The sequence below is a fragment of the Poecilia formosa genome, unplaced genomic scaffold (assembly GCF_000485575.1).
Source record: "Poecilia formosa unplaced genomic scaffold, Poecilia_formosa-5.1.2 Scaffold379, whole genome shotgun sequence".
In the NCBI taxonomy this organism is placed as follows: domain Eukaryota; kingdom Metazoa; phylum Chordata; class Actinopteri; order Cyprinodontiformes; family Poeciliidae; genus Poecilia; species Poecilia formosa.
The window spans coordinates 606,762-618,517 of NW_006800318.1; the positions used below are offsets into that span (position 1 = coordinate 606,762).

At 37.7% G+C, this 11,756-nt stretch overlaps 1 protein-coding gene across 1 annotated transcript in view; it reads right to left on the minus strand.

Moving 5' to 3' along the window:
• grip1 (glutamate receptor interacting protein 1) overlaps positions 1–4,626 on the minus strand; it is a 57,202-nt gene extending 52,576 nt beyond the window's left edge. Inside the window, exon 1 of the mRNA XM_016662586.1 lies at positions 4,235–4,626. Coding sequence (XP_016518072.1) covers positions 4,235–4,289 — 55 coding nt within the window. The 5' untranslated portion in view covers positions 4,290–4,626. The remainder of the gene's footprint in view (positions 1–4,234) is intronic.
• Positions 4,627–11,756: the final 7,130 nt, after the last annotated feature.

Genomic DNA, 11,756 nt, shown 5'->3' on the forward strand with positions numbered 1-11,756 from the left:
CGCTAACATCAGGCTAACACCAAGCTAACATAAAGCTGACATCAGGCTAACACCAAGCTAACATAATGCTGACATCTGGCTAACAGCAGGCTGACATAAGGCTGACATTAGCGTAACATCAGGCTGACATAATGTTAACATCAGGCTAACACCAGGCTAACATAACGCTGACATCAGACTAACATAAGGCTGACATTAGCGTAACATCAGGCTGACATAATGTTAACATCAGGCTAACACCAGGCTAACATAACGCTGACATCAGACTAACATAAGGCTGACATCAGGGTGACATTAGCGTAACACCAGGCTAACATCAGGCTGTACAGATGACTCTGATTTCCTACATGCTCCGGCTCCGTAGCGCAGCACTTCACCGGCTCTCTTTTGGTTTCCTGATCAATTATTTACCCATTCTCTATTTTTACTCTCCTGCTCGTGGCTGGAGGTTCCAGCCTTTGTTTTTGTGTCTCTGGCTGTTGGGGAGTGAAGTGGCTGGAAGGTAAACACATCCAGAGTGCATCATCACCTCCGCAGGATCTCCACACACAGGTTTAACAACGCGACAGTAAATCTGAGCTGTATCTCCGTCTGGAGGCTCAAACTGGGCCGGGCCAGCGCTCGACCCCATGATGGATCATCTGCTAACTATTTCTGGAGCTAATTAGGCTGAAACTTTTATGTGAAAAGTCTGGATCTGATAGAAGAGGAGAGAAATTATCATCTTCATCTGGTAAAAAAACGAACAAATTGGCATTTTCTGTTTAATAAATGATTAACTTAAACGGGATTTATGTGATTTTGCTTTTATTTTGGGAATTTCCCTATTTTACCATTTAAAAATCAAAGCTTTCCTAACCTCCTGACTACCAGGAAAAAAATATTGTCCAATCACCATTTTTTTTTAAATCCCACATTCTTTGTAAGGTAATACAAGGTTTTATGCACTTACTTTGTCTCTTCCCATAAAATGTGTTATTACTGATGAACGCAATTTTTATGAATTAGAAAAAGATACGAACAAAAGTCCCACCCCTTCACATGTGGTATCATTGAAAAGCCCTAAATGTCCTCTCCAGATACCAAAAGGAATTAATTCAGTAGAATTCAGGGGGTGGGAGATATTCAAGTTTAGAAATGTCCTCTACAGAGGACAAAAATGAACTACTGGTAGTCAGAAGGCTAAAGGAGAAACAATTCTACTGAATCAGGATTGGTTCAGCGGGATTGGTTAATTTTACTTTATTCTCGTACAACTGTATTTTTGTAAGATTACGACTTTATTTTAGTAATAATAACACTTTATTATCACAATATTTCCACTATATTGTTGTACAACTACATTTTTGAGGTATTATTACTCTATTCTCATAATATTATGTAAAATATTATAAAATGTAAAATATTATCATATTATGTAAAAGAACTGAATTCAAATAAATAAAAGCTATGAAACACGGTTGTGAAACAAGATGGCCGTCATGGGTGTGCCATAGTTTCCATTGAAGTTTGGTGAAAAAAATTCCAGTTTTTCCAAAAAATGAATTCTTCACAAACCACAAATTCAGTTAATCAATAAAACTGATTTATCTCTGGCAGTTCCAGGCTCATTACTGCAAGAAAACTCCAGGTATTAAACCCCAAAATGCATCTGCAGTGTGTAAAAACGACGGCCTTCACTGCACCACAGCTTCACATTCTTCTCACACTTCCTGCGCTCCGTTTTCTTTCAGTCTGTAGATAACATCTCTCAGCCTTGCAACTGTAATCCAATCTTCTGTCGTAAACTCTGCAGCTTTAATCAACCGATCGATAAAAAGAAGCAAAGCAAATTAATCTTTTATTGGCGGTCAGATAAAATAAAACATTGAATCTGTCATGTTTGGTTCTGAATGACTCAAGGTTGGCTCCCTTCCTGACATTTCTCACTCTGACGAAAGTCATAATCCATACCCGAGACTCTCTCCTCAGACACTCTGAAAATAAACTGCTTTTCCTGCCACTTAATGCACAATCAAGACGTTCATTATTAATTATCTTTGTTGAGTTTTATGGTGTTGAGATGAACTCAATACAATTTAAAACCACATTTTCTTCAGCAGCTGTGATGACCAGTCTGTGGGGTTCAGACCTCATTAAAAATAGTTTGCTGAATCTGACAAGTGGAATAAATTACATCCGTGTTTTTGGTTTGACCACAACGCGACATCCATCAGGATGATTGACGACTTGTTTTCTGCTTCATCTGAACATATTTAACGAGCATTAATGAATCATAAAGTGGGCGTACTCAGATGGACTTTACTTCAATAGCAGAATTTTTTTTTCTAAAAGTAAGAAAATATTACTTACTTTTAGTAAGTAATGTAACATTAGTAGTAGTAACATTTTACTAAACATTTTAGTAAAATGTTTACTAAAAGTGAACATTTTAGTAAAATTTATGTTTTTAAGAAAACATTACTTAGCTAGCTCAGTCAAAAACTGAAATAAAACAACAGCTTTCATATTAAAGATTTTTCACGTTACGTTTTATATGATACGTGGGTTAAAATTTAAAAACGTGTAGGTGAAAATTCAGAAAATGGGGGTTGAATTTGGAAATGTGGGTTATATTTTAAAAAGATGGGTACAAATTTGTAAAGGTGGGATAAAATTTAGAAACTTGTGGATTAAAATTTAGATACCGTATTTTCCGCACTATAAGGCGCACCGGATTATAAGGCGCACCTTCAATGAATGGCCTATTTTAAAACTTTTTTCATATATAAGGCGCACCGCATTATAAGGCGCATAGAATAGACGCTACAGTAGAGGCTGGAGTTACATTATGCATCCACTAGATGGAGCTGCACTAAAGTGAATGTCAACAAAACAGTCTGACTCAGTCAGCGAGGACAGGGGCCGGGGCGTGGCCGATTGGGCCGGGCGTGGCCGGACTTCACCCTTCTCCATTCATGCACAGCATGTTCCTGGAGAACATGGTGCTAAATGACCTGCAGATGACCTGATTCTAGGCGGTCGGTAGGTAGATAGGTTAGTCAAACTTTATTAATAGATTACAAACCAGCGTTCTGACAACTATCACAGCATGCACCGCACACTTATAGTGCACCTTATAGTGCGGAAAATATGGTACATGAGTAAAAAATTTGGAAATTGAGTTAAAATTTAGAAATGTCACTTAAAATGAGGAGACTTGAGGGTTAAAATGTAGAAACTTGTGGATTAAAATGTGGAAACTTGTGGGTTAAAATGCGGATGGCTGTGTGTTAAAATGTGGAAACTTGTGGGTCTCCCAATATTTGTGGGCAATGCTTACTGCTCAGGTTAAGAAGAAACCAACCAACTTCATGAAACTCCACCACTTCTGGCAAGAAGTCTGGTCCAAAATTCAGAATTGCAACAGACGCTTGTTGTCGGCTACCAAGTGTCCACCATAAATTCAAATTTGTGCACCTAACTCTTGATTGCGGCTATACATCAATCAGGCATAACATTATGACCACTGAGGAGTGAAGCTCACTTATCATCTCCTTCTCTCTGCATCCGTTTTTGCTTTCAGATCATTTACAACTCTTTGGAACATTTTGTTTACATTCCTACTATTAGTAACTTTTTGCCTTTATAAGCTCACACAGGAAGAATGCTGACACGGTTAAAGAAGGAAAACCGATGATGATCTTTTCCAAAACTAAAGCGTGTTAAACATTGCGGCTTCTTCTGTCAATATTTAATTCAAATCAACAGATTTCACCTCCGGGCGAACCGACGCTGAAGAGGCTGCCGACTGCCGCCCTCACCCCGGTGAAGGTGGTCGTTACACGGACACCAAGGGCAGTCTCTCCGGCTGACCCACCGGTGGTCCAGTACGGGCTAGCTAGTTAGCAGCCGTGCTAACCCGCCAGCTCGTTAACCGGTCACCGGTGATCACTAACACGTTATGGCATACAGCGTAAAAAAAATAATAACAAAAAAAAAATCACGGGGACGTCACTGCGCGTGAGATTAGCACGAGATATCTCAGAGGCACGCGCACACATTCACGGTATCAAGTTTCACTAATTAAAAAAAAAACAAACACACACCCAGCCAATACCAAGCTGCACGAGAGATTCTACTGATAATTACCGCACGCGCGCGCAGCACCACAAACACACACGCGCCAAGAGACGCACGCTCACCGGTCCGTGTGGCTGTGAACCCGCACGGTCCAGTCCCGGTCTGCTCTTACCTCCTTCCTGGTCCGGTTGGAGACAGGCCGGAATGTTCTTCTTCCAGCCGGGCATGATGCACCTCAGGGCGGTTAGGGAGTCCAGGGCGGCCCGCTAGCAGTCACACACCAGCAGCAGCGGCGGCAGGGACAGCAACATGGCTAGTTAGCAGTAGCTTCAGCTGCTTCACCTCCCTCTCTCTCCTCCTCCCACTCCTCCTCTAGGTCTCTCTACCCCCTCCCTCTCTTGTAACTCTACCCCTCGAGCCGCTGTGGTCTCCGGGGGAGCACGAGAGAGAGGGTGACGTGATGACCGTGAAGGAGAGCGGGGCGGACGGTTTGTGAAGCCGCCAGCTCCGCGGTCTGCTCCGTTATCTCCACAGATGGAGCTCGGACTGGTCCAAATTAACGCTCCATTTACCGGGCTGTCAACTGGTTTCCCAACACCGCCGTGCACGCGCATCATTCATTCGTGGCAGGATAAGGAGAGAGGATGGAGATCGATGCAAAGATAGACGAAGCACGAACCTGCCCTTTAACTCCTATAAAACAAACTTACACACTGTGTAAAATGTACATATTATTCGCCAAAGCAGTTCGCTCTACTTTTATTATGATAATGTAATGATCAATAATTCTCCAGGTGTTTTCTTTTGACTTTTCACTGTTTCAGTTAACTCTTTGCTCCAGACAGTAGCATAAAACGTGACTCTGCGTTATATGCGAGGCATAGGGGTGCTGAGCTTGAAGGGGCACCAGAAATGGAGGAAAAGTTATTTCTAGGTGGCATTTTATGTATTTTACAGCACTCAGAAAGTATGTAGTTGCTCCCCTAGCTCCAAACCGATAGGGTCTGTTCTGAGCTGTTTATCATCATTCAGCATAAAAAAGACTCCTAATCTCAAGGGATGAGCCAGTGTTGTTGTGTCTACACTGCAGTAGGTTTCTGTCCTATTTAAAGCATCAAATGGAAACAGTAACTGCTCCCCAGAATCTTGTGGGTACATAAATCTCTTTAACACCTTAGCAACAACAATTTCCTTACCAAGACTGAGTTAAATTTAATCAGGGTTAGGACAAACAGTTGTCTGTCTGGACTAGGAGTGGACTTTACATTAAAGCAAATGGAAAAGTTTGATATTATGCATTCAAGACATGGAATAGACTCATACAGATCTAACAACATAAAAAAAACAATACCTTTTCAGCACATTCATGGATGAGAAATTTAATATTATAAATATTTGTAAAAGTTGCCATATCGGCCCACTGGGAAATGTCCCAGTGCTGCCAACAGCCAGTCCGCCCCTGGATGGATGGATGGTTGGCTTCTGTGTATTTAAATATTCAATCTGTTTTAACATCTGTAACTTAGCCGTTAATTACATGTAAATTATGAGAATTTTTGGAGCAAAACTTGTAATCCCCCAAACAATGTCCTACCTATTTCAGCAACTGAAACAAGTTTGTGTTTTTCACCAGGTAAACCAGTGTATGTCTTTAAGTTTTTATTATTTGATTGGTAATATCATATGTAACATGTGTTTAACTCTAAATCTGGGTTACTGTTGGCTAATGTTGTTATGAAAAGCATTATAGAAATATTGTTACATCCTAAAATATTTTTCCCTCAGTAATTTTTGCCAAAAGACATTTTGGCAAAAGAAAATCACCACCTCTTTCTTTCCAAAAGATGTTTTAGGCAACAAAACAATCACTTTTAGTAAAAAATGACCTTTGCTATTAACTTAGGGAGGTGATGATGTGACTTTCATTCCTTTATAAACCTGTTTTCATGCAGCTTAATGGAAAAAAAATACTAATTATGCAGACACGTTCACACTCATCTCTGCTAATAACCATAATTGTGTGTTTATTCACTTATGAAAGCATGAGCAGAATTATATCAGTGATTTATATCTCAGAATTTATGAAATTTCTCACTAATGTGTCATTATAAAGCTTTAGGAAAGAAACAAAACTTGCATGCAAATATCAGCTGTTTGTAATAATAATCATCATATCAGCACTTTAAGGCAGCTTAAGCTTTTAAAACTAAACAGTGACTAAAATATTTATTTCACAAAATACTTGCAGCAGTTTTCTCGCTCTGTTTTTTTCCACCCAGCTGAGGCTGTTTTGATAAAATACAGTATAGATTAGATTAAATGTCAGTATCTGTTACAACTCAGCGTGTGTTTTCCACACATGATGCAGGGAGATAAAATACGCAGATCCAAGAAGACACAATGCTGTTTGAAGATGCGACGCTAATGAATCTGCAGAGACCACACACACAGAGCTGCACAGCGGCATTTGAAGTCTGGATCCTGTCCGGACTCGCCTCTGAGGAATTCAGCCTCCAGCTCCACTCAGCTGGGAAGTAAAGGGCCATTCTGCCAAAAACGACGCCTCTTAAAGGCAAGGTATGGAAGAAATGAAAATAAGGATGGAAGACGAAGTGAATCACAGCATTGTTTCTATTTTAGGTTCAAATTTCGTTATGCTGAAAAAAGAAAACAGGTGATCCAATTTAATTAAAACAAGTTAAAAGTAATGAAACTAAGTTTATTCAAGTAAATATATAAAAAATTTAATAAGTTGTCATGTTAAATAAACACTGCAAAAACAAATTATCTTACGAAGTATTTTTGGTCTCGTTTCTGCTGAACATTTGAGATAAGACAAAACTAACTTACAAGTAACTTTTAAGCAAAATATATGAACTTGTCAAAAATCCTTAATATTGATGAAAAAGTGCATGTTCCACTGGCAGATTATTTCACTTATAACATTGGAAAAATGTCTTGTTATAAGTGAAATAATCAGCCAATGGAACAAGTACTATTTGTTAATAATAAAAGAAATAATTATAGTGATAATTAAGGTTATGTTAATTTTTAGTGAACTCATTAGATTTCCTGTGTTTCTGAGGGTCAAAATCCAGAAACTAGTTAAATATTTACAACAAAAGAGTTTGTTATACTTTAAAAAAAAAACTATTTTGAAGTGTGTTGTAGAGATAAAGCAAAGCTGAAGTCTGCATGAGTAATCAAACTAAAGATTAATTAATAATTAGACTCGCTGTCAGAGCTACTAACCAGATATTCAGCATATAAATTAATAAACATGAAAACCTGCTCACTGTATTAATCTGAAGAGAAATCCTGTTGATGCTCTGGTTCCTCAGAGAGGTATTCCAATCTTTAGTAAGCAGATTTAAGGTTTGATTGTGAAACACTGAATGTATAAAGTCGGTTTTAATACGTTTTCTGTAGAAAACTTATTTAGTTTAGAAGAAGAAAATGATCCGCTAACTCAAGTTTTGTTGATAAATAAAATTCGACATAATCAGCGTAACAAGTTCTCCATCATTCCAGATGATACTTCCCAAAGAATGGATGTGGTCCTAATCTAAACCCCTGTGGAACACCATAAGGAATTTGAATAAGCTTGGAAAACATGTTTTTGATTTACAGTAATTGGGATCTGTCCAATAAATAAAACTTAAACCAATGTGAGCATCTTTAGTTCAGATTTGTTAAAATATTTCCATTAAGAGCTTGCCTTCATTGAGTCACTAATTAAGTTTTTACAGATAAAAGAGTAATTTTTTTCATTTCATATAACAAAATACTGGGGTTGTTTAAATCCTCCATCATGTAAATTATGATCTTCAGCTCATAATTAGCTAAAATAAGTTTCTTAAAGCAGAAAAAGTCACCATTGTGTCTGCAGTGGACTGGATCTGATGGTTTGACAGGAGGAAGAAACCAAAACCCCCACTGGATCAAAACAAACAAATAAAAACACCATATTGTTCACAACGACAGCAGTGATTAACTGACAGCCTTCACTGTGACAAGCATCCATCTTTGCTCCCAGCAGAGTTTTCCAGAGATGGATGGGGGGAGAGAGAGCAGGAAAAGACCCAGTGAAGTGGAAGAATGGGTCTCTGCAGGCTACGAGACAAAAAGCAGAGAATGACCTCAATATGAATAGAAATACAGACAGAGACATGTGACTGTCTCACAGGGAATCCATGCGATTTTACTGCCCTTCAGAATAAGAGTGGAATTAATGGCAGGCAAATCCTCCCAGTCAGTAAAACACAGGTGGGTTCAGCTTAAACTGGGACGTGTGTTCTTGTGACCGCATTAAATAAACTGGACTCTGGTTTAGTGATCTATTGGTTCAAAACTAACGAGCTCACAGGGATTCTTTGAGTCAATAGGTAACAGAAGTCATACATGGCGTACCTCAAGGTTTGATCCTGGGGTCCCTTTTATTTAAGAGCTCCCGGCTAGCTCAAGTTATGAAAAGTAAAACGATTAGTAACCATGATACTCAGCTCTACAGTACAATGTCACAGGGTGGCTCCAAACCCGTCTAAACAGTGAACAGGAAGTGCCATAACTTTCTCTGGATGAACAGAAACTGAAGTCATTATTGTTCAACCAAAAGAGGAACGACCAAGAGTCAGCACAGCTTCAGTTATTATTACAGCTGGAAACTAGAGATCAGGCCCAAAATCTGGGTGTAGTGATGAACTACTGGACCTTTAGAGTCACATAAAGACGGTTACAAAGTCAGCCTTCTATCACCTGAAAACTAAGTTGTTTTAAGTCAACACTAAAAACCCACCTATTTGAAGTTGCCTTTGATTATTGGTAACTGGAAAGCTGATCAACATATCTGATGTTTATCTGCTGATGATAGCATTTGACTAACTGTAATGTGTATTGATTATTTCATACTGTATTATGTTTCTATGTTATAAAGATCTTTGAACTGCCTTGTTGCTGAAATATGCTATACAAATAAACTGACTTGATTTTAAATATCTGCTGGATTTTCCATTACCATGGTTAGCATGAAGCCTCTTTTCTGCACAGTAAAGTCTGTAAGAGTAACTCTGTCTCTTGATTTGGACCATCAGCTGGTGATGGATGACTTTTCTGGATGTTCTTGATGTTTAGCCTCAGGCCTTCTTCTTGACATTTCTCCAGATTCCCCAAGTGGATTAATAAGATTTGACAAAATAGGAGAATATCCAAATCCTTTTCCTTCTGTTTCTCAGCAGTCGCCAAAAAGCCAAATTAAGTACGGCTGATGAAATAAAACCTAAAATATTTATTAGTTTTTAGATTTTAGCTCCCTTAAATCTCTTGGTATTTTATTTTATTTTTTCTTAATAGTGCTGATTTTAAGCTTTGTATGTTTTATCCAAAATGCATTGAAACCTAATCAGGGTGTTTACTGGAGAAATTATTTTCTTTTGTTTGAGTCTTTTATGAGTTTGTTTAACTAAATAGAATAATTTATTTTTTCTGCAGTTTTGAACATGCTACTATTACAATTTGATTCAATTTATAATTATATAAATCTATTGTGTTGAAAACCTTTAAAGATTTCAAAGGTTTTCCATTATAAATGCATTTTGAGATTTATAATGGAAAGAAAATTTACTTTAACTTTACACAAAGAATAAAAATGGAACAGAATCACTTTTGCTGCTAATTTCTGACTTTCCCACAATTTTAAATAATAATAGATACAGGGAGAAAATCAATAAAGAAAACAAAACATAGACAGTAACTAATAAAGCTGACATTTAAGGTGTAAAGATTTATAACATTTGTAAAGATTTGTTATTTTTGGTGAGGATTGAAGTCAGTAAAAACATAAAAATTCTGAAGAAAATCTGCCGAAATCTTTAAACAAGCTTTTTGTGTCGAAGAGAACCAGAAATCTCTTGCGTCCAGTTTCTCCATCTTCCCCCTGAACATTTTGACTCATTAGATGACATCCTTTTGTGTATGGTTACCATGGTTTCAGGTGTTATTCTCGTCCATGGCGAGGGAAACGGAAAGGACTCGGTGTCAGTGTCCTTCTGGTCTGTGGTGACACGACAGACGCTTCATGTCTCGGCAAATATCCACCCGCGGTTCTCATCTCCAAACTCCGCCACGTCCAACAAAATCCTGTTTAATGTCTGGGAAGATAATTACAGTGACTCATCCCAGCTTGATTTTCCCCTCGTCTTCATCAAACAACTAATGAGAGCAGAATGACAGAAAAATAATCCTCTTCTTTACACCTTCATCATATTATTTAGCATCTTAATTTTGTTCCTGACATGAATCTGAGGGAGTGTTTGTGATGCAGCTGCAACCAAATTTCAGAGATTATTGGCAGCTGCTGTTGAAGCCTTAACACAAAGTCATGTGCAAACATTAGCACACATATAGTAGATGGATACACCTACACTGGAATCACAGCCTGCATATGTCAGCAGCTGCATTATGTGTCAACATAGAGAGCGCCCGGGGGTTCGTAAGCATCCCACGCCGCTGATCTGTGACTCATCACATGTTTAAACTTTTGTCCTTTCTGAGGAGCCTCATTCACATAAAGCCAAACTTAACCTCAAACCGAACCAACGTCCACATCCAGTCTAATCCTTTTGTAATTTCAGTTTCATTTCATCTGAACACAAAACTTAAAACCAACCATAAGCAAACAATCTAAACTTTCTTTATCACAACCAGTTTAGATCTCATCTGAAAACCAGAACATTTCTTAGGAATGTTCTGCTGAGTCATTGGTTGCTATGGTGATTCAGGGCATTACTGGGGAAAAAGAGGGAGGGGCAGAACACACATCATTACCATGGTAACCGCTAACTGAAAGCACTAACCCTAAAAGCACTACACCAACACGGTATTTAGCAGAAGCTAATGCTAATATGCTAACTTCAATTCAAACTCTGCTCTTGAAAGACTGTAACCGTCAACAACCAATTAAAATTTTAGATTGTATTTAACGTATTCTATAATGGTCTTAGATGTTGTATTTATATTTATATTTTGTTCTCTACTATCTGAGTTTTATTTTAATATGAATATGAAGAGAGGAAATGGAATCACTTCAAAATAAGAGCATGAATATAAATGTTTAATAGTGTGTTGAAAATGTTCTGAAATGTGATTTTTGTCAACAATTACACCTTTAGTGACAATTTGAAGCAAACTTATGCTGAATGTAAACCTTAAATCCATTCATAAACAAGAAAACCTCAAAGTCACCATGATTTAACAACCAGGATCATAATTAACACAAACAAATCCATTCCTAAATCTAACCTAATAAAATGTTTAACAAAACTTTCCCTGAGTCTTATGTGGATCAAATTTTTGAGAAAGATTTTTTACATCACAGATTTAAGCAAGAGAACTACTGCTTGATTACACCTACATCTTAATTTAGACTTTAATAAATTATATTAAAAACATAGGCTTCACTTTCACTAGATCTGACCTGAAATATTGTCCCAAATTAATTTTAAACCAAACTTTAAACCTGATATAAACAAAAACTTCCATATATACACCTTCTCAAGGGAAGTGAAACTTTTCCTCCTCCAAACCTAAACCAGAGGTCTATGAAATGTTAAGATGTTCCTTTTTTTAGGGTTTTATTTCCCTCTGCAACGGGAACATGACTGTCCAAAGGAATTTATGTCTCTGCAACATGACTAATA